General features: G+C 35.7%; 2 protein-coding genes across 2 annotated transcripts in view; one reads left to right on the forward strand and one right to left on the reverse strand.

Annotated features, from left to right (window-relative positions):
• dok1b (docking protein 1b) overlaps positions 1–18,257 on the reverse strand; it is a 26,758-nt gene extending 8,501 nt beyond the window's left edge. Inside the window, exons 1-3 of the mRNA XM_016269450.1 lie at positions 18,028–18,257; positions 4,651–4,944; positions 3,675–3,765 (exon numbers count right to left, since the gene is read on the reverse strand). Of these exons, the coding sequence (XP_016124936.1) occupies positions 3,675–3,765; positions 4,651–4,944; positions 18,028–18,084 (442 nt within the window). The 5' untranslated portion in view covers positions 18,085–18,257. The remainder of the gene's footprint in view (positions 1–3,674; positions 3,766–4,650; positions 4,945–18,027) is intronic.
• Positions 18,258–18,364: 107 nt separating this feature from the next.
• Positions 18,365–24,667, forward strand: part of nagk (N-acetylglucosamine kinase) — an 8,993-nt gene continuing 2,690 nt past the window's right edge. Inside the window, exons 1-9 of the mRNA XM_016269451.1 lie at positions 18,365–18,447; positions 18,631–18,715; positions 18,814–18,912; positions 18,997–19,138; positions 19,233–19,343; positions 23,694–23,806; positions 23,901–23,988; positions 24,065–24,162; positions 24,240–24,318. Coding sequence (XP_016124937.1) covers positions 18,419–18,447; positions 18,631–18,715; positions 18,814–18,912; positions 18,997–19,138; positions 19,233–19,343; positions 23,694–23,806; positions 23,901–23,988; positions 24,065–24,162; positions 24,240–24,318 — 844 coding nt within the window. The 5' untranslated portion in view covers positions 18,365–18,418. The remainder of the gene's footprint in view (positions 18,448–18,630; positions 18,716–18,813; positions 18,913–18,996; positions 19,139–19,232; positions 19,344–23,693; positions 23,807–23,900; positions 23,989–24,064; positions 24,163–24,239; positions 24,319–24,667) is intronic.

Raw genomic sequence — 24,667 nt, forward strand, 5'->3', positions numbered from 1 at the left:
TCTGATCTGAAGCGGGCAGAATGCTGAGCTAACGAGCTGTAGCTTCGCCTCAGGTTTTTCTTGCCTTCATGTCGTGCATTAAAATTGTTCAATGTACAGCAAGCCGTGCCTTATGTATTTGCTCTTTAGCAGCAGTTTTTTACAGCAATATTTAATTGACACCCTGGTCATTCTTGGTGTAGCCAAAATGGTCCCACACTATCGACAAGCATTTCTCTGGTGGAAATAAAGCTTCGCTGTTTGGTTCCTCTGTCAGTTCATCTAATGCATGTAGTAGCCTCCATGCCTCTGATAAGCACGTCATTTTAAGCTGGTGCACCGCTAGTGTAACTTCTTTCATTTCGCGCAAGCTGCAACAGTTCCGTTCCGTGTAACAGAAACACTCGGTTTAGCGGAACCTTTACGATTAATTAACCGTGATGTTTTAAAGCGTGGTTAATTGTGAAACCGGATAATCGCTGCATCCCTATATGTGTGGCTATCAGTCACCGCACCAGTTTGGATATTCACTGTACTTAGGAATCACAGATTCTAGGTCTTTGAAGTATGATCCCAATAAGAATTTTCACCAGAAATGTCATCTGAACAAGTAAGTAACATGTCTGCCACTTTTGTTCTGACCAACTGATGTTCTGGTGTTGTTCTGGTGATGATGTTTTAAAGCGTGGTTAATTGTGAAACCGGATAATCGCTGCATCCCTATATGTGTGGCTATCAGTCACCGCACCAGTTTGGATATTCACTGTACTTAGGAATCACAGATTCTAGGTCTTTGAAGTATGATCCCAATAAGAATTTTCACCAGAAATGTCATCTGAACAAGTAAGTAACATGTCTGCCACTTTTGTTCTGACCAACTGATGTTCTGGTGTTGTTCTGGTGATTAAATCTAACAATCGCTTAGCTCATATCACATCAAACCATGCAAATTATTATTATTGTTATACTTTGTTCTCAAAATGTTAATGTTAACAACATCAGCATTACATGACCACATGTATTTAGTGTGTATTAGTGTTACCTATAGACTAGTGGTGAATTGTCACAGATGATTGTTGCATGGAACTTTCTGGATTACAATTCGCCATCAAAATTATAAATTGTATTATTCCAGCTGCTGTGAGAAAAGACTTATTAATGATCAGCCACCTGCAGCATCCTCACGTGCGATATAGTCTACTAGCCGGGACTCTTTCTTTATGTTTACAGACGAGACGTAAAGACGAACGGCGCACTGTATTTGTATTGCACTTCCAGCAAAAACCTACCATTACCACTCAAATTAGAAAACATTACAAGCTTACCATTGTGAATTTGGCTAAGGTAAGGAGATAGTTTTAAACACTGGCTAGTTAGGTACGTGACAAAAAAATTATTTTGGTTCATTTTTAACCAAAAAAAAGTTATGGACTGCAGCTTTAAAATACACATCAAGTTCTTAAAAAATGAACAGGTCAAGGGAGCTTTGTCATGTCGCTATATGTAGAAACATACAATGGAACCAACCTTGCAGGACTACAGTACAGTACATACAGTATTTAAAAATAAATATAAATTAAAAAAATAAACCATAAATAAACAAGTATAAACATACACATGGCTAACCTACTAAAAGAAGTAATCTAACTATGCATATTCTTGACATAAATACTTTATATGCACTTTGGGTTTCTCATGTAAAGTGGTACAAATAACTAAATGTAATCATTCTGAAAATGTGATGAGTTGTAACCATTAAGTAAAAAGCAAATACATTTTTTCTTAGATCTTCAATCCATGTGAGTGTACACATTCTAATCATTATTTTAAAAATAATAACTTAACTCAAATTTATTTTTCAAGGTAAAAAGTATTTTTTATCATGGTTACACTTTTGGGGTGTTGCATCACATCTGAACTAATTTTATGGTTTTATTAAAAGGTCAAATATGATATTTCCAGAGACTTACTGACCTTGACACAGTCCTGAGGGTCTGCAGTCCTCTCTACGATATAATTTACATGTTTTATGTTTGATTCTGCATGTTGATTGCCCCACATGACTTTGATTTGGTGTACAAAAGTTGATCAAATATTAATAAAGTATTTTTTCTAAAGAATTATATTAATAAAGATGAAAGAAACAATGCCAAACTATTTTAAAAAGCCTTTTCTTTTATTATTTCAATGAGGTTTTTCTGTAATCATTAAGTAGTGTATTCAAGTCATTATGTCACTGCCTTTTATAGATACCAATAGGTTTATCAGTAACTGAAATAGAGTCAATATATATGCAGATATATTTTTCCCCCAGGTGAGTATTACTTCAAGTAAGTCAAACTCTGCATTTGTATACCACTTTTCACAATACACATAATTTCAAAGCAGCTTTATAGAGTTTCATCATTTTTAATACCTAAATGTCCACATTTAGCAGTTTAGACCAGAACGATAATATAGTTTACATTTGACGATATAAACAATTATACATTGACAACATAAAGCTGCCGAGATTTGTTCTATACAATTTATAACACTTTTGCGTGTGGCTTATAAGTAAAAATGAAAGTTCTTTGAATCTCAGGAAATTTGCCAAGACTGGTCTTTTTTCAAATCACATAGGAACAATCCACAAGTACAACCAGGATGTTTTTCATTTGATGGGTCCTGTATGCTATTTCCCTGCTAAGTTCAGCAAAGATATGCTTCTGCTTATCAGAGACTACATGCCATGAGTGCCGATTACCCTACTTTCCTCTGCCTCTATAAATGCTCCCATGCAAACTGATAACATACAAAATGAGTTGCTCCACTCTAATCTTCTTTCATTTTCTTGTCTACCTCTGGATTGGCTTTCAAACAAAATACCAACAGACACTGGACAGGGCACCAACAACCATTACCCATGCGTTATACTCTGATATCCACTGTCATGCCAGAAAATATCTATGCAAAGGAGATAAATGAGTGCCAAGACTGTATCTTTGCAAGCCTTTTAAATGTCAGCTCCCACACTCTTTGAGGAAGTCAGTGCTGCCCTTACTAAAAACAGAAGTGATCGCAAACTATTTCCCTAGAAACACTCGAGAATGCACAGCAGGAGCAGGAGGTAGTTTGTGAACTGAGTGGACTTTACAGTGACTCCTTGACTGTTTACCAAGCATAGCACTGGATGAAGTGAGTGCCAGCCTTAAAGGAGGGGGCAGGGGAAATGCCTGAGATTTTGCTCCACTTTCTGTCCTCCTCCATTTCATTTGTTAGCCCTTTGCGTCTTTTACTCAGGGACTATTCAAATAAAATGAGTGTAACACAGCCAGCTATGTCCTTCTGGAAACAGCTAAGTGTAACCACATTCAAGAGCTCTAATATTTCTTTCAGGCATTGTTGACTAACATGAGCAGGGAATTTGCATGCAGTCCATTTGCATCTAACAGAACATTTCTGTCTATTCACTGAGAGCAGCTTTGCTGGTCTAGGTGTGCATATAAATTCAGTCTAGCAACCAAAAAGCAACAGAATTCATAGTGGATGTGACATCAAGTCCTACGCTTTGAGAAACTCACTGTATATTATGAAATGAGCACTTGGAGCTCAAATAAAAATAAAAAAAAACCAGCTGGCTCACATAATTTAAACCAGTTGGTGGAAACACTTTAAGCATGAGTAAATTAATAATGTCACATGTCGCTTCTTACCTTCCTCTCTGGAGAAATAAATGAGATTCTCTGCCATTTGAAGCTCTTGCTGTCCATTTGAGTCAATACTACCAAGAGAACCACTTCCTCCCTTAGAGCGATAGAGACAGAGAAAGAAAGTGAGATAGAAAGACAGAGATGCAGAGGTGCACTCTTAAAAATAAAGGTGCTTCACGATGCCATAGAAGAACCTTTTTGTCTAAATGGTTCCATAAAGAACCTTTAACATCTGAAGAACCTTTCTGTTTCACAAAAGGTTCTTTGGGGCAAAATAAGGTTCTTCAGATTACAAAAAGGTAAGAAAGAGATGGTTCTTTAAAGAACCTTTGACTGAATGGTTCTTTGTGGAACCAAAAATGATTCTTCTATGGCATCGCTTGAAGAACCTTTTGAAGCACCTTTATTTTTAAGAGTGTAGTATAGAGACAGCTGTGTCCTTCCCTTTGGAAATGAACAACATGTCTGGAATAGATTTTCATGTTTCAGAACACCTTAAGACATGGTTAAAAGGTTATTATACTTGTCAAATAGTTGAATAGAATTCATCCATGGTTAAGCCTGTAAAACGACACTCAATCATTGATTTATAGTTTTTTTTTTCTACCTATAAATAAAAAAAGCTTCTGAGCTTTCAGGGGGTATAAAAGTCTTAAAGGTTGAATCACATGAAGAAATGTCCTGGTCATATAAAACAATAATTAAAAGGCTATTATTAAGATTATTTATACAGTATTTTTATTAAATAGTAATATTTATTTATTTATTGTCTTACGTTATGCCTTCAAAATTCTCACTGCTGGACAATTTTATTCCCATTATGTATTTTTTATTTTTATTAAAATGAGCGAATACTATTAGGAGCGAATCCTAATATAATTTCTTTGAAAAAAGTGTCACATTTCTCTCATTCTTCTCAAAGTCACAAGTGTTGACTACATTGAACCTTGAACCTTTAAAAATCTCCATGACATCTCACCTGAAAAGCAATCTCGCACATCTTCTCCACCCACTCATTGGTAATATTTTTCTCAGCTGCAAAGACATAGGTCTTGTCATTGGTCTCCACACAGAAGGCGGCCATGTTTTCTTTGGGGCAGGTTTCAGTGACAGCAGGAAGTATGCTGATGCATTCTGACAGACGAATGATCTTCTTGTCCATTTTCTTAGTGCTAGGTTTATCATTAGCGCTGCCCGAGCAATCATAAAACTCAAGCCGTGCAATGCCGTTTTGACTCGCTGGGTAGAGTACAAACCAGTTCTTCTTCCATTTCTAAAAAGGAGAGAGGGATAAGAGGAAGTTTTTACTCTTCGATGAAGAACCAGCAGTGGCTTGAGGGAATTCAACTATTATTCACTTATGGGTCTAAAAATATATAAAAATACATGCACACAGAACTATTTCTGTTAGTTTGAATTTTAACAGAAACATACACAAAATATAGGCTATGTCGAGTCATGTTGCCTCAGGTTGCTAACCATATTAAAGTCTTCATTAATTGGAAAATCACTCCATCTATTTTCTTTTTCTACATTTTTTTTCTTTTTTATGTTTTTGAGCCTGTCATTTTTCATCAAAATGTTAATTACACAATGGTAAACTTCTCTCTGCTAATGTATGTTGGACTTCTCCAATTGGTTACCTTAAAATCGATTTCATGATCACTTTCAAATATGCCATCCAATCAACAACCAAAAGACAGAACCAAGTCACCACCCTATTTTTTTTTTGTTGTTGTTGTTATTTTTCAATGATTCTTTTCACTTTGATATACTGTATGTCACAATATGGAAGAAAACTTGTTAGATTGTGACTTTAAAAATGATCAGCTTCTAGGTAGTTGCAAATTATTGTTGATGTCAACACCATTTAATCAAGGCCAAATTTATGTCACTTTCTTTATTTCGCATCTGGATCATAATGCTGAGGTCAACAAGAGGAACTTGACAATGACTTTCAAGCCCCTTCCTCCAGATGGACAACGAAAAGCAAATTCTGCAGCAAACAAAATATATCTATGTGTATACGGATGTGTGTGTGAGAGAGAAAGAGTTTGGGTCAGTTCCTCACATTGTTTGTAATGTAAGAAAAAATAATGACCTTAAAAAATGTTTCTAGCTGATTTACTATTGCGATGCAGATAATTTACTAATGCCGTGGCGTGTACACACTACTAAAGCCAGGCTAATACATGAAAAGGAATAAAGCATTGTGATATCATAAATGGGTCATATATATATACTGTATATACAGTGCCTTGTGAAAGTACCCCTTCATTTTTTTTCACGTTTTGTTATGTTCCTGCCTTATGTTAAACTGCTTTAAAGGGGTCATATGATGCGATTAAAATTTTTCCTTTCTCTTTGGAGTGTTACAAGCTCTTGGTGCATAAAGAAGATCTGTAAAGTTGCAAAGACTAAAGTCTCAAATCCAAAGAGATATTCTTTATAAATTTAAGAGTCAACCACGGCTACCTAAAACGGCTTGTTCTAGCACGCCCCCACATGTCTACGTCACGATGTGAGAAGATTTGCATAACGCCGTCCAAATGTTCACGCAAAGAAAGAAGGCGTAACTTTGATTCTCGCTGTAGTATTGTTGCTGCCGCCATGTCGAGACGCTGTGTGTTTCGTTGAGAAAGCGAAAATACTTTGGCCTTCCAAAATAGGACGATATCCACTTCGTCATGCCTAGAGCTGATCCGTGCTGGTTGCTGAGGAAATACATTTACTTCGCGCTGTGGATCGCCGGATTGGCTTTCACCGTTGATGAAGCGGAGTCCAGCCTGGGGTCGTCACATGTGGTTGCTGCAAGCCCGCCGGCCGCCGCTCACTCTAGCCTGCTGTGTGTTTCGTTGTGAAAGCGAAACTACTTTGTTTGGTCTTCCAATAGAGGACAAGACTAGAAATCAGTGGTTACGTTTTATTTACAACACTGTTCCAGAACAGTTCAACCCCAAAATATTGAGATAGCCTAAATTAAAACCCAGTCCAGAGCATTCAGAACCTCAGACTGGGCAGAAGGTTCACCTTCCAACAGGACAATGACCCTATGCACACAGCAAGAGTCAATTATAGACAACTCTGTGAATGTCCTTGAGTGGCCCAGACAGAGCCTGAGCTTGAACCCAATCAAATATTTCTGGAGAAACCTGAAAATGTGCATCTGCCCCCATCCAACCTGACAGAGCTTGAGAGGTGAAGAGGTGAGGAGAAGAATGGCAGATAATTGCCAAATGCTGATGAGCAAAGCTTTTCGCATCAAACAAAAAAAGACTTGAGACTATAAAGGTGCTTCAGCTAAATATTTAGTTAAGGGTATGAATACATATGCAGTTAATACTTAGTTTTTTTTATAAAAAATTACGAAGTTGTGACAGTTCTGTTTTTGCTTTGTCAATATGATGTATGGATTGATGTGGAAAAAAAGTAATTTAAAGCAGTTTAACATAAGGCAGCAACAGCTTACTTTCGCAAGGCACTGTATATATGATTGACAGCTCAAGTGTTTAAAGGGAGCATTCTTTAATCACTTTCTGTTTTTACTTTGAATAACAATATGAATGTTTTTCATTTTATTTTATGTGAGGTCCATGTGTAATATCGGTAGAATTTTTTACATCAAATGCAGTCATAATTTACTCTGTTTTTGACACTTTGGTTTAAAAACTGTTTAAAGGGTTTTCTCTCCTTTCTGCTATCATTGAGAAATATCTTCACATATAAAGTAAGAATGATCCAAGTTAAACCATTGAAATGCAGATGTGATTACAGTTGCAATGATTAACTTATTGTGAAAATAAGTTAAAGTTAAGTTAACTTTAAAAGCGCGCATTACAGTATTAATACTGCACATTGTAGCCAGTGTTGAACACATGAATGAATTGCCTGAATTTTGTTCAGCACAAGTTCACGTACTTTTGAGAATGCTCTCATCATAACCATCATAATGCAGTGTAGACAGATTCAACGATAACGGGAGTTTTGGCAAAAAAGCAGAACTTGCACTAAAATGATTGATAGCTCAAGTGTTTAAAGAGAGCATTTTTTGATCACTTTCCTGTTTTTAATTCGAATAACAATATAAATGTTTTTCATTCTAAAAGGAACAATATGAAGTTGACCGTTCAGATGATGTCTTCTTTAACTGACACATAACAGAAATAAATGATTTTGCAATAGAACAGCAGACTACATGATTCCTTAAATATAAAAACAATCATTTATCACAGATCAGGCTTTAGATTTAACATGGTTACTGACATGTTATGGCATTATAGTTATTCACAACTAAAAACTGCACATTTGGATAACTTGGCATCTATATCTTTTTTTATTCCAAGCTGTTGTTGGCAGCTTGGTTTCAATAAAAACTGTTTTTACTAACAAGGAAGTTTCATAGTACAATTACTCTCTTATATTTCAAAAGATCAAGGAAGAGTAGATTTCTCAATTCTCAATCTGAAGGTTTAGCTCACCCAAAAAATATGAAAATCAACATTTACTCATCCTCATATCATGTAAAGTAATCACGTCACTTCCGAAAAGTTGGATAAAACTGCTAGATTCATATAGATTCATTTTACGAGCATCAAAGTTTAGGTGGAATGGACTTTAATCTGTAATCTGAAAAACATGAGTTTACAGTAAACCATTTGCTAAATATGAAACTCTGTGAAATGTTACACTTTCACTTTAATGGCAATCCTACCTCGCCACAATTCTATTCACAAGTCTACATTCCTCAGTAGTAACTTTCAGCGTACTGAATAGGAGTCTTGTTGAGTCATTGAAGCATCCATCTGCCTTAATCAACCGCTTGTACACAACAAGACAGTCATAAGAGTTCACCCATCAAGTGAAGGGTTAATGTTCTGCCAATTACCAATTCCAAGGAGAAGCTTAAGATAACACAATACAATAAATCACAAATGTCTACATTTTAGACAGAATCCAACACCTGACCACTGTACAATGCCAAAAGCTACTGTAGAGACTGTCAATGTGGTATAAAAGATGCATGAGATTACCCAGCATGCGCTGTTTCCTCCACACACTGCAAGTGTTTGTGTATCTATGTTCCTTTTAAAAACTGGCCCTTTTATCTAACTTGTGCATTCAGTGAGGACTGTACCAACAAGACTAAACCAACACCAATGGATACAAATACAAACCTTGGTTTAACTAAACGCTACATAAAATAAATCATACATATCACATTAGATCATTAAATCAATGCCAAAATTAAATGAATCAATAATAAAATAGGGCTGTGTTATTTAATTACAGAGCACCTTGTATAGCCATATAAGGCAACACTTGAGGAATATACTGTGCAGGATGGAAATTATGCAAATGATCAGAAAGAAAGAGAGTGACTGATAACTTCCTCAAATCTGCATCCAAAAGTAATCTGATGAAATGTGTGAGTCTGCTTCTGCACTTTTTAAGAGGCTTCATAATTATGTAAAATAACATAATATACAGCTTATATGAAAATATTATAACAGTAAAATACCTTGAACCTGAAAATACTAGCAATTAAAAAATAATTTCTTGTTGGTAACCATCTACTTCTTGCAAAGCATACACATATAAAACAGTAAAAGTTAAAAATACGACAGTCACAGGGCACACAGTGACTATCCTGTTAATATGTAGCCAAATGTCACAATAAATGTGAATGATTCAGTAACTTCGCAGTTCATACTTCAATATATTTATTTTCATACATAAAGCATTAACTTGATCCCCAACACTGGCACCAAAATGAATTATCCCTTCAGCAAATATTTAGGCCTAGCCATTACCAAATAGGTATTCTGACACTTCCGTTCATGAAACTGGAAATGAACATGGACAAAACATCAAACTTCCATTGTTGTCCAAACACTAATATTACTAGGGTACCATTCAATAGTATAAAATACATCTTAATTCTCAAATAATTAGCAAAAGCTCACATTTCTGAAGCTCTGTGACATGCTTGGAATGACAAAGGAAATATAACTCTTTATTCACAGCACAATGTGAAAAAATTTGGCTTCCCACTTACAAATAAAAATCACATACCAAAAAACAAAGTGTTTGGTGGCTTGACAGATGCAAGTTAAAAACGTTTCACCTTTTTTGTATTTGAGTATGTCTTAGAAAGACAAGTATGTCTTACAAAAAGCAACTTGGAAAAATAGTGAATACTTTAGACTTAAAATATTTACTTGAAATAAGTTAACATTTCAACAATTTAACACTGCAACAGGAACACTCTTATTTGCGAGAGCCAACTATCACTTAAAAGTTACAATTCAAATATTTATGTCTTAAATTCTTCAGTTCCAAACGTTCACTCGTGCTTTTAACACAACAAATCCTTGAGTTTTTATTTTGGCAGAATATTGGTGAAATGCTGTCAACTTCGGTCCCCCCCCAAAAAAAGTGAATGTACCGGTAAATAAAGCAGACCTGGTGCACATTGTGTTCCCAAATGCATGCCACACTCATTGAGGTGCGCTCTGAACAACAAACGTCTGTCCATCAATCACAAGAGCAATACTGCTGTTAGATAAAGATGTCGAGTTAGACTGTCAAACTCGAGACGTTGTTCTGTCAGTGGATGTAAAGACGCTGCACCTCTAAAAACTTTGCACAGCCTTCCTTTCAAGCATATCACTGTTGCTAATAAAATCAGTACATACCCGTGTACATGCAGTATCTTTCATAAGGCAAGTAATAAACTGAAAATTATGCACTTAAGCAAGGAAAAACAATTTCCACTCTAAAACAGGTTTGTGAACCTTTGTTTGGGAAACCCTGCATTATACAATAGAGCAGCATGCAAGAGGCATTTCACAAGCACAAAGCCCAGAAATGACTACAGTTTGCCCTGTTTAGGAAAGATCAGAAATGTGTAAAGTGCTTCCATTAAAGGGGTCATATGATGCTGCTAAAAAGAACATTATTTTGTGTATTTGGTGTAATGCAATGTGTTTATGCGGTTTAAGGTTCAAAAAACACATTATTTTCCATATAATGTACATTATTGTTTCTCCTCTATGCCCTGCCTTTCTGAAACACGTCGATTTTTACAAAGCTCATCGGTCTGAAAAGCGAGGTGTGCTCTGATTGGCCAGCTATCCAGTGCGTTGTGATTGGCCGAATACCTCAAGCATGTGACGGAAATGTTACGCCCCTTACCATACTGTGATGCCGTCTCCCAGCACGACAAGACAAAACCAATAAAACCCATTACAAATGACGCATTTGTTGCATCCAGTGGGGACATAATTACTGATTATAATGACTTATACTGTCTTTTTACGCGTTTCGGTGCGTATCGCGCTGCGTAAACATAAAACCATGTCTGCATTTGTGATCGGAGAAACAACAAACAACAAGCCTACTCTATACTGCTCAAAACTCGCTGTTTGAATCGTCAGTGGCAAAATATTTTAATATAAGAACGTACTTACAGGCTGTGAGCCAGAAGTGCCAGACTGTCCTTGCAAAGTTGGAACTGCCCAACTTTATAGAAACAGCCTTTGTGCACAGACGCATTGTAGGCTACTGGTTCAGGAAACAGTCCTCATCCTCCATAAAATGCGCTGCACACATCTGAATATTTGGGTTGAACTGTTCTGGAACAGTGTTGTAAATAAAACTTAACCACTGATTTCTAGTCGTGTCCTCTTTTGGAAGGCCAAACAAAGTAGTTTCGCTTTCACAATGAAACACACAGCTACTGCACAACATGGCAAGAATTAAAGTTACGCCTTCTTTTTTGCGTCAACATTTGGGCTGCGTTATGCAAATCTTCCCACATCGTGACGTAGACATGTGGGGGTGTGTTAGAACGAGCTGTTTTAGGTAGGCGTGGTTGACTCTTAACTTTTATAAATAATATCTCTTTGGATTTGAGACTTTAGTCTTTGCAACTTTACAGATCTTCCTTATGCACCAAGAGCTTGTAACACTCCAAACTGAAATCGCATCATATGACCCCTTCAATGCATTCATTAGTGCTTTACATTTGCGGATTAACTGTTAAGTTTAACCATCATAGAGTTAAAGTTTATCATTTGCACCTGTTTTGTCTGGCCAGTTTACACACTCAAGCAAATTTAACTCGCGCGCTGTTTTCTGTGCGCACACCCGAAGCGCGCACACACAGAGAGAGAGAGACACCACGTGAACAGCGAATTGATTCCTCTTTCACATAGACACAAAGTTATGTTAAAATACCCGTTTTGGCAAGTATTCTAGTAAACACAGTCGGTTATGTCTTAAGTGAACGTAAACAGCTGAGAAAAAATACGGATGTGTCAGTTAGGCCTGTCACAATAACAACTTTTTGTTGTGCAATATATTGATATTCCGATATTATATATATGCGATAAACGATATTATTGTAATTTTAAGACCATTTTATGCCATTGAATAATAATAATGCAAGAAGGCCTACACACTTTCAAATGACAATAAATGTTTAATTCTTAAGTATATATTTAGATTAGGGCTGGGCGATATAGCTAAAAAATGTATCAACTAGGGCTGTGCAATATATCAAAATATCGCAAATGTACATATCACAATATGCATATCGCTACAGCTTGCAATATTTGGGGTCATGAACAAAAGACAAAGAGAAAATCACTCACTGCTCTTACCTAAATAACTTTGATAGCTTAAATAAGAATCAGTGCATATTGAATTCAAAGAGTAAATATTACGCTATGTTTTTCCTTTTTATTATTCAGTTCCTAAACTCATGTTAAAATGATTACACTAATGTTAAAATTACATTTTTATGTAATTCTTGAGTAAAACACTACTGCTCACTTTCAGAAGTTGTTGTAGGGGTGCTTTCTTATTAGAATCAGAATGAGCTTTATTCACCACTTAAGTGTGCGCAAACACAAGGAATTTGTTGTGGTTTTACAGGAACTCTTGGTACATACATACAAATAACCATATATATATATTTGACACAAGATAGTTATAGAAGTTCACAGAACTGACTCAGCAACAGCTGAGTAAAACTGTTTCATCTGAGCATTATCATATCGCATATTGCATATAAGGAAAGTCGTGGGAACTTTCCTACGGGGAAGTCGTGGCCTAATGGTTAGAGAGTCGGACTTGTAATCCAAAGGTTGTGGGTTCAAGTCTCATACTGGCAGGGATTGTAGGTGGGGGGAGTGAATGTACAGCACTCTCTCCCACCTTCAATACCATGACTGAGGTGCCCTTGAACAAGGTGCCACAGCAAAAAATGGCTGTCCACTGCTCCGGGTGTGTGTTCACTGCTGTGTGTGTGCACACTTTGGATGGGATAAATGCAGAGCACTAATTCTGAGTATGGGTGACCCATACTTGGCCACATATCTCTAATGGTTTGAGTCGGTCGGATTCATATAAAACTTTCATATTGCATTTTTCTTCATCTAGGCTAGGGATACTAGGGCTGTTCAATATTGGGCTGTTCGATACTGGGGTATAGATACCCCAGTATCATAGTGTTTCATATCATTCGGATATAAATAATTATTGACATTTTTATAACCTTTTTTAAAACAAAGAGCAACAGAATTTTTTTTTTTACATTTAACCACTGTATTTTTAAATTAAGACAAACATCTATTTTTTTTGTTTTGTTTTAACAGTCAAACACAAAATAAAAATTAAACAAATATCCCATTTCAAATGTTTTATATGCAGATTAAATTGGTTAAACTTTTGGCTTGTTTCCCAAGGACACAAGAGGGCGCAATGAGCAAAATAATGCAGTAGCACATTAAATTGTCATCGCAAGGAAATAACTGTCTATAAAAAAACAAGCACTACGTCTAAATTAACTCGTATAAATCAAATATAATTTTGTAAATTGCATAAATAATTATGAACAAAACAGCATCACGTATTCATGCATTGCTTAATACAAAGAGCCGAATCGCCCATCACACAGATTGCCTTTAAAAACATGAGACGCAGTGAAAAGGAATAAACCTCCACAAATTCGTGACTGTAAACTGTAAACTTTGCATGGCTTTCTATACATCTCTTGTGTGATGCGAGTGCAGCAGTTATATTTGTCCGTCTAGAAAATGTGCTGAATATGCGTTCTGTGTGAATGGCTTTGTTTTCGGTTTTAACCTAATCAAGATCTTCTACGCATTGAGCTAATACATTTCTCTAATATTTTGAATGAATAACGTAGTAGCGGCGCGCAAAACCGTCACTTACATCATCATCACCGCATCACGTGCTCCACTGATGACGCTCCCTGACACACACCTAACATTCGATTGTACTATTTTTGCATTCAAATGCAAATGTTTATTTTTAATTCGACTAATATGCATTTTTTTATTCACGATCTCCTCATCACAGGCAGGCACAGCACTCATGTTCGTGTTTGTGTGTGCTGTCTGCGTCACTCATAGCACGTGCCTATATCGTGCACTATATTGAACATTTTTTATATTGTTATCGAAGAAGGTGTACCGTCAATAAATATCGATACCGTTTTATCGCTCAGGCCTAATTTAGATCATGAAAATGATGTATCAATATTACATACCTTAAAAAACTTGAATAAATAGTAAATACACATTTTCTAACAAAAAGGGCAAAGTAACAAATAGAAAAAAGAAAAATTCACAAATAACTTGTATGGAGATTTTTCCCAGACCTTCTTTTCTCTGTAAATTAAGGGTGCACCGTATTGCTGAAAAACACAATCCCAGATGTCCATATGCACAAAGGCACAGATCCCTAAACAAGGCCATATCTGCAGATGAAACTTTGTTTGTAGAAGCATTTTTAAAATTTGAACTAGCACCGACTACACCACTTTAAGTACGAGAATCTGCAAAAGACACAAAAGTGAAATGCAAAAAACATGGTGACATTCATTTTTATGTAAATATTATAGGCAATATATTGCGTCTCCAAAAATTATTGAGGTCATGTCCATATATTGTGCAATAAGTAGATATATTGATTATTTCGGATAGGCTTAGTGTCAGTTTTAGGTCCGTACATTTGGTCTTAAAGAGACAGCAGCCAATAAATACCCGTTTCTGTCTGCTAATTAAATATCACCACAGCTCTAACAAAGATTAATCTGTATTTAACTTGTGCAGTGGGCACTATTGTGTTATTTTACGCTTATTACATTTCTGTACCTGAATGCTACTGTTACTGACTTTATTTGTAACTGTGTTTTGTTGTATTCATCTATGCTTGTAATTTGTGTAATTGTTCTTGTTTTATTACTAACTTTATTAGTTAAGCTAGTAGTTTTTGCTCTGGTATAGAAGTACTCAAAGTAAGCTTTCCCAAATGTATTTATTTAATTATTTTTTCGATCCGTGACTCAAAATCCGTAATATGATCTGAACCGTGAGTTTTGTGATCTGTTGCACCACTACTTTTTTTTTTTATTGAACAGAGTACTCCTTGAACTGTAGGAAAAAGTAAGAGCAAAGGCCAAAGCTTATATCACTCATCTTCTCTATACACAAACAAGTCTAAGGACTGGGACAGGGTTTGTCACAATATGTCTCACGTAATGACGCCATGCAGTAGAGGCCATGTTTCAAACATGCAGTGATAGCCTACTGTTTATTCTCCAGAGTTATGTAAACGTGTCCAAAAGGGTTAATACTCTATTTAATTTAGTTTCCGGTTTTAACTTTTGGGTTATGAAACGGCTCATACCTTTTCTTGGTAATTTAACACCTTTTTACACGCAGTGCTTAAGGTGTATGGTACGAAACAGTGCAGCATTAGAATGTTACAGAAAGTTGTTTAGCAACAAGCAACCCATTAAAAACTGAAAAAAGTTTGAAAATGTGTTAGACAAAGTGAAAAAGTAACACTATGTTAAGAAGACTTATCTACGACTCATCTAAGAAAACAGATCTATGTTGTAGCATTTCCATATATGGACAAGCAGTTACTGAAACAGGTTACATGCTGTATGGCAATGTTAATGACCTCAAAAATATGAAAAATAACGTATGCAGGGTTTAATGTGAAATATTGAAACATGACTCCACTAGATAAAGAAAAAAAGAGACAAAGTTTATTCATGTTTTACAACATTTTCATGTTATTTTTGTCCTGTCCATCCTTGTCTTTCTAACTCCTCAACTGTTTTGACAGTGTGAGTCACGAGCCTACAACTGTAAAATTGACATGCTTGTTCCAGCCTCCAGCAAAACTATCCAAACTCATTTGACTTTCATTACTAAACAAAAACACTACATCAACAATGAAGGGCATGAGGTTTTAGGTTCCCCTAAAGTGCAACCTAGTTTTCATGAAGCCAGGGTCTGACACTTGCATGCTTGTGCACAATATAACATCTCTTCTCCTACATCTCTTATTCACTCTGTTGCATTTGTTATGTGGCTCGTACTTTTATCAGTTTCAGCTGAATGTATAGATAGCACAATTTATATTTTAGACCTTCAGCATATCAATTCTCACAGTAGTATGATCTGGTGTGATTCAGCCATCACACTTTGAATCTATCATCACCCTCTGAGCCTCTAAAGAAGAGTCACCATGCGCGCAAGATTATTTTTAGCCATGTGTTATTGTTGACAAGATATCTTGTACTTGCTATTAAACTATGCTAAAACCTTCATACAAGCTTACTGTGCTCCTGATCGGAGTAAAACCTACATGAATGAATGGCAGCATTAAAGTCCATCAATGCTCAATTTGAATTTCTGCTGTTGCCTGAGGGTAAAGATATGTAGCTGTGCTCATAATTTGCTTACTTCCACATAACAAAGAAGTTTCAGACAGAGGCAGACAGAGGAAGTGGATAATAAATTAATGACAAGCCATTGCTCCAGCAAATGTTTTTGATCCAGCACAGGTCTGACTGAAGACATGTGACTCATATCAATGTCTAAAGAATGACAAAAATACATGCCTCACATATTCAATCAGAGAGAAAACAAACAGAACCTTTTGTGGTCATGCGTCTGTGATGAAGCATTTTCCACTGCACATGGACAGTCAAGAGAGTGGAAATGATTTAGACGCAGCTGGCCGTGTGTATGTGTAACCTACTCTTGGTTAGTGGTTAGATATCACTCACAAGAAAGAAAGGTTGTTTGTCCAGTCTTAAATCTGTGTTAAATCTTATGTAGCTAGTGGCGCAAAAAACACAGAATATGCATGCTGAGAGCTGAAATGTGAAGATGCGTGTTGTAGCACAGGGTCTGATGTACTCATTCATGTGACCATCTCATGCGAGGAGTCCTCACTCCTTCTTACTCTTTATGAAACTGTTTAAATTGTCTTTAAAGTTAAGTTAATATTTAGAAACGTTAACATATAAAATTGCGGTCTTTTCTGGTAGATGTTGTGGGTCCTCTTTCTGCCACTCTCTATATGATTGGATACATTTGAATTTGTAAATGTAAAAACAAAAGGCTCAGTGACGTGGTGCTCATTTTTGTGTGGGCCAATAAAGTTTCTTAAAATGCATTTAAAACATTCAATTCATTCTTCGCTATGATGTTTTCAAGTTCTTAATTAAAAATCATAAAAAAGAAAAGAAAAGAATATATAAAATATATTATTATAAAAAATAAATATATATATATATATATATATATATATATATATATATGCATACACATATATAATTTATCTTAATTTAAGTCTCACTAATATGCAAATTTTTTGGGGGAAAAAATGGAGAGAGAAATGTTACCTTATGTCATGTGGCATACTTTTTCCATTGTATTTCTAATTTAAAAAATAAACAGTCATGCGATTAAGTTTTAAAATATTAGTGATATTTGTTTTGTTGTCATGTGACAAGAAAAGCTTAAAACACAGAGGACATCATTAGACCCTCATGACTGGAGGTCGTGGTTTTTTTTAACACATATTTTGACCTTTCATAAAAGAAGTCTAATCATACTAATCCTAAAAAACGAAAAATCCTCTTGATTGTGATGTTTCAGACATATTAACAGATTTTTAAAAAATGTGTTAAATTTGTTCAAACAATACTTTCGGCTTGAAAAACGATTTGCTATTTGCATTGCAGCTTTGCATACTGACGTGCCTATTTAAGGTGCAAGAAAAGTATTGTATTTTCGTTGTTTATTTATTTATTTACTTAATGGTTACACCATATGACATTTTGAGTCACTGCATTAAATTAGTGAAAAAAATATAAAAACGTTTTCCAAACGTGAATACAAAGATTACATATCTAAGAACTTGGCACATGTGTTTAAACTAGTGTTTTGTAAGATTCTCAGGTTTATCATGTCAGACATCTGTTCTTGCCTCTTCAATCAAACTCTATGCGACAAGCTCTTACCTTTCCAAACTTCTGATGCTGGACGTACAGTTGTCCCTCCTTAACGTGAGTGTCCATTTTCAAAATACTCTCTCGCTGCACAGCAAGATAAACGATTATTATATACTGTATTTCTCACTCGTTCGACTTTTTCCGATTTCCTACCGCGCGAACTTCCGCTTGGCAAACTTTTACTTCAGGGGCGTTTCGACGGGAATTCATTCAAATTATTCTAGAAGTTAAATTAATGTTTGGATATAGACAGATTATAAAAATGGGTGTGAATCGAGATTTTATGTGGCTTTAGACAGTAAAAATGGCTTTCTGTCAAAGTCCGAGTGTTATTCACTGAAAGTTGACTCTAAGCAGCTGACCGAGTGGTCATGTGACCAAAGAGGAAGCAGCAGGCGAGATGAGCGCAGTGTACGGAGGAGTGGAGGGGTGAGTTTATGGCAAAAACATTGTTATTAAAGCAAATATAATCCATAATTTAATGACATTTTAACATATACACGCTTATTAAAATATCTATATTTAATATGTAAAAGCTTCGCATGCCAGTTGTTTGAGAGAAAGTGTCAGTAGCTTCAAATGAACGAGACTCAATATTCTCTACTTTGACAGCGGTGGGACACACTCTAAAGCAGTGCTGGTTTCTGCTGAGGGACACATCCTCGCTGAGACAGATGGACCATGTACCAATCACTGGGTGAGATCAGAGAACGTGCTTTAATATGTACTTAAGTCAGCTTGTGTGTACTTGAGTGTGTATGTGTATATAGTAACTTTTTTTCTATTTATTTATAGTTGGTTGGTGTTGATAATTGTATTAATGGTATCAATGACATGGTCCAGAGGGCTAAAATCAAGGCAGGGTTGGACCCGGACACACCAGTTTGTTCATTGGTGAGGCGATGCATCAGTCAGTCATCCCCAACACATTCGCCTTCATCGTGTTGCTTTAAAGTTGTATACATTGTGTGTTGAAAGGGTATGTCTTTGAGTGGTGGAGAGCAGAAAGCTGCTATCCAGAAGCTGATTGATGACATGAGGGAGCGATACCCCAAGCTGAGCCAAAGTTATTTTATTACCACCGATGCCATTGGCGCTATGGCCACTGCCAGTGACTATGGTTTGTGCAGTGTTTTTGCAACTGGCAGTAGTAGCTAATGGATTTCAGGACAAAACTGTCATCGTAACCCTTTCTGTCTGTCTTTTTGTCATAGGAGGTATAGTGGTGATATCAGGCACTGGTTCGAACTGTAAGCTGGTCAATCCAGATGGCACACAGGTTGGCTGTGGAGGTTGGGGTCACATGATGGGAGACGAGGGCTCAGGTAACTAGGGCTGGGTTTTGACACAAATTTCACGATTCAATTCGATTCTCATTAACAAGCTTGCAATTCGATTCGATTTGATTATCGATTATTTTGGATATATATCAGGTACAGTACATGCCAAATTTTCTCAAGGAAAAAAAAATCTCTCAACTAATGCTTTAAAATATACATGAGAGTCAGTTGGTACTACATTTGCTATAAAATTGAAGGTTAAAATTGGCTGATTTGTAGGCTATAGACCAATTTAGAGTAGACGTCACAGTTACGTCACTTGCAGCTGCGCGCGCATAGTGGTTGCAGAAAAACACTGGGAACAAGTGGAGGTAAATGGGTAAAATCCATGGGATAAAAGAAAAAAATATTTTTGTGCCTTTTGATGTCAAGATTGGAATGCAAATAATTTTTATAGAATATTGTCGTCATTTGAAGCTAAACGCAGACGTTTAAATGGACATACTATGGATGAAAACTGCTATGATTACTCTACTTTTAAAGCATAAATTCGATTTAAACAATAGGTCTACATAATATTCACATATGCTGTTCATAGGGGACGTATTGTATTAGCCCTACAGTTACAGCATGAAATATTATGTAAACCTTACTATTAACATTTTTACATAACTTTTATTTACTTTATCTCACAATTCGGATTTTTTTTTCTCGCAAATGCAAGTTTATATCTCCTAATTTATAACTTTATAACTCGACTTAACTCAAAAATAGTGAGTTTGTCAAATCTGAGGGGAAAAAAAGCCAGAAGAGCCGAGGGGAAAAGAAAGAATGACGAGTTGTTTTTCCTTATTAGAATTGTGAGATATAATCACGGAATTGTGAGAATAAAGTCAGAATTTTGAAATATAAAATCAAATTTACTTTTTTTATTCTTTTATTCCATGGCTCCATAGACTGCCACTTGAAAACCGTAATTTTCTGCCTTCAGATAGGCTCCGCCCACAAAAACCGTCACCCCTGTTTCGGATCTGTAAGACTATCCCACTCTCTAACGTCAATTTCGTTGAATAACAGTGCTTATCGCTGGGTGACAAGCACTTGTAATATGCGTAGAACATTTTCAAAATGACATCAAATCAATATAATTTATAATCTTTTTAAACGTAACTATTTTGTACCCTATCCGTGAAATTCTCTAGCTGTAAAGGCTATCTCTCCCGGGTTTTCTGCAACCATGATGCGCGCGCATCCTGAATGTTTACAAACCGATAATTGGTCTATACAACTGCAAAAATTACACTTAATGAAGTTTTTTAAATAATAAAGTTACAATTACATAATAATACTTCTACTTCAGTTCGTTTTTTGAAATATAAACATTTAAATGGTGGCTGTCATAAAAACTTGATGGATTTATTCAAACAATTTAAACATTGAAGAACAGTAAAAAATTATATTGAATATGTTAGGCTATATGGCACATATACAGTATCTGACTAATGAGTTTTTGGTCACCGAATAAAGTTTTTTCTGAGGTAAATGTAACGTTACGCGACATTGTTTACAAGCCGTTATATTTTGACGTGTTTGCACGGCTGAAACACTGATTGAGCGATTACATGAGACAGGATACGGATTGTAAAGTTGTACTCTTTCTTTTAACTTCCCTTCGGATGTTTAGTCATGATTATTTTGTGCTTAAACTGGTATTAATGTGGAGGAGATGATTAGCTCATGTGTTCCTCGTGTCTGTTGAACTGAGGCGCTACAGCGATCTGCAGTGTTGCTAGATTGGATATGTCCAAGTATCGTACCAGAAGCTCAAAATTATCGTATTTGGAAGAAAATTATCGTACACGAGTAAAAACGTACAGAATACAGCTATTTATCTACTAGACTAGAACAACAACTTTTTGACACAACCTTCAAATTACCACAATAAATAAAATAACTATGCTAGGGCCCTATGAAATACTTTTTATTTTTTCCCAAATTCCATTTTTTTTTATTCCAAATTTTAAATTTGCATTCTTGTTTTTTTTCCATTATAATTTTTCTGGACTCCTTTTTAAATGGTTAAATTAAATTGTATTAATCAAAAGCACGTCTAATTAAATAATGAAACTTATACAATTCAACATCAAATCTATTAAAAAGTTTAACAAAAATTACGTGTTTAGGGTCTTATGAAATTTTCTATTTTTTCACCTTGTTTATTGTTACCAAATTCTGTGTTTTAATATGTCTAATTATTTGAATGCATAAAAACTACTTTTATTTATAGCCTTATGAGATGTTTTTTTCTTTAGAAATTCTGCATTGTGTATTTTAATTTTTCAGATTATCGATTGAAGGCATAACTCATTAATTAAATTTATATTTTAATGAATGAAAATTAAACACATTACATTTTTTGGCAAGCAAAGGGGATTTACAATTAAAATTAAAACATGGAAGAAATATTGTGATTATTCCTTAATAATTTTAGTAGTAGTAGTTGTACGTACATTCTACTGAACAATAGTAATACATTTCTGGCAGAAACTATATATTTTTAGACTCTCAGAGCAGTTCTGGGGATGTTGTTCGTGTATTTATGTCCTATTTAGTGAGAAGGCAGATGCTGAAATCACCGCGAGCGTCACGCGCACTTCAGTATGTGTGTAGTAAACAAAACTGCGTGACATTCATTCAGACCATAGACTATGATTCAGACAGACACAGAACATGCAGGATTTATATTTAAATAGCCTTTTTGCGGCTTAATATTTACAGATACTAGTCCATATCACGATTTAAGTGTAATGACCTTCCTTTGATTAATTCATCCAATCATTGACAAATTCCGTGACATTCCGTGTTATACAGTAAATTCCGTTGACTGATTCCGCAATTCCATCCGTGTTTTCTGCATCGCGGAAATCATAGGGCCATAGGCGTACCTTGTGGGAAGGTCCAAACTCCACCTCTGAGTCGCTGTCATCAGAATCCTGCATGTTGCCAGATGTTGAGGGTTCCTAGGTGTGCACCAACCCATTTAGAGTGTCTGTAATGAGCCGATTTCATGGCTTTGTTTTGATGAGGTTGACTTTGGAAAAAACACGTTCTGAAATTTCAAATTTATCGTACATTATGGGATTTCTTTCATTATTGATTGTACATCGTACAGAGCTCAAAATTATTGTACAAATACGATAATTATCGTATGTCTGGCAACACTGGCGATCTGTCACTCCACCTTAAACAGCGCCAAAACGGCATTTATTGTTTAAATACTGCAATACAATGGACAGAATTTGAAATCTGAGACTTTGTTTCATATTAAAAGTACTAAAGCGCAATGCTTATTGCGATTAATTGGTTAGGAATTGCCCTTCAATCAATGTTCCGTACATTAACTGAAAACAGGCTAGAATAATCGATTCTTGTGATTTAAGAATCGATATCGTTCCGTAAAAATGAGAATCAATTAATATTGAGATATCAATATTTTTTACCCACCCCTACAGGTAACCATATGGAAAGAGAAACCGATTGACATAACAGCAATGTGATCACACACACCCAGTCTTATCTTAGAAAGATGTTATCTTATCTAACGAATGAATTCCTTGCAAAGGCCCCAACCCCTTACATGTCTCCATCAGCTTCCTAGCTCGTAAATCATTATTTTGTGACCAAAAAATTTGGGTGTGGGTAAGAACCCAGCTCACTAAATATTGGATAACTGATGAAACATGAAAGTGTCCTCCTTGCACAACATCGGTACTAGTATTTCTGAACAACAGCAGAGCAGATATATACATGCATACCTGATCAGACACAAACTCATCCTGTGTTAAGCATCGCCTGCTTGCCTAATGGGTAACCATTGTACTAAAATAAGTGTTCGCCAGCTTGGTAAGATTTCATCGTTTGACAGATTTGGAAAAAGTAATAGGCCTACATATACACAACTGTTTGGAAAGTTTGGGGTCTGTTTTCAACGTTTTTGAAAGAATTATCTGCTTTTATGTGATTGGTAATAATGTAAAAACTGTGAAATATTATTCAAATTTAAAATGTTTTTTCCCCCCTATTTTAAAATGTTATTTATTCCTGTGATGGCAAAAGCTGAATTTTCAGCAGCCATTACTCCAGTCTTCAGTGTCACGTGATCTGTCAGAAATCCTTCTAAAATGCTGATTTGGTGCTAAAGAAACATTTCTTATTATAAGTATTGAAAACAGTTCCGCTGCTTAATATTTTTGTGTAAAAATTATACATTTTTACAGGATTCTTCATCTAACGGCAGTCTGTATTGGCCATTTCTAATCTGATCTGATAGGTGTTATTACTAGATGTGAATGGGGCCTAACTTTTTTCTTTCTCTCTGTCTTTATCTTCCTGTAGCATACTGGATTTCTCACATGGCTATTAAAATGGTTTTTGATGCCAGAGATAACCTCGTCACATCCCCTCATGATATCAACTATGTTAAGAAGGCCATGGAAGAATATTTCCAGGTTAGGACTCGCTGTTCTTTTGATGTAATTTTGTGCTTAATTTGATACTTGAATAGAAGTGATCGCGCTTCCTTGTCGTTTTGTTCATTCCCAGGTATCGGACTTGATGGGAATGCTTCCTCATTTGTACAGAATCTTTCAGAAGTCATATTTTGCAGGGTTCTGTAGGAAACTAGCTGAAGGTATGTTGCTGACGTGTGGTGTGAGGTTGTGTGCATGTTATGCCACACATTATGACACTTTGTGATTGTGCATCAGGTGGCAGTGCTGGTGATGCTTTGTGCCAGCACGTGTTCACAGAAGCTGGAAAAGCGCTTGCACGCCACATTGTAGCAGTCCTTCCTAAAGTACATCAGGTAAAAAAAAAAAACTCACAGCTCACTCACTCTGTTTCTTTTTCTTATTTAATCATTTTCATCTCTTGTTCATTTAGGATCTGTTTTCTGGTGAGCTTGGCTTGCCTGTTCTATGTGTCGGTTCTGTGTGGCGCAGCTGGGAACTGATGAAATCTGGTGCGTAACATCTTTATAGAGCTTTTCAGTTTCCCATAATTAATTTCACATGAGACTGTTTACAGTGTTTGAAAAACTTATATGAAAAAAATCAATATCAGATAGCAATTTTAATAATTCACACACACACACAATATATATATATATATAATGCGCAATATATGGGGTAACATATCCGATATTACCTTGGGGAGAAAAAATAAATGTATATATATATATATATATATATACAGGTGCATCTCAATAAACATACATACACTACTGCTCAAAAGTTTGGGATCAGTAAGACTTCTTTATTAAAGAAGTCTCTTATGCTCATCAAGGCTGCATTTATTTGATCAAAAATACA

Source organism: Sinocyclocheilus grahami, unplaced genomic scaffold, assembly GCF_001515645.1.
Source record: "Sinocyclocheilus grahami isolate Dianchi unplaced genomic scaffold, SAMN03320097.WGS_v1.1 scaffold52.1, whole genome shotgun sequence".
In the NCBI taxonomy this organism is placed as follows: Eukaryota; Metazoa; Chordata; class Actinopteri; order Cypriniformes; family Cyprinidae; genus Sinocyclocheilus; species Sinocyclocheilus grahami.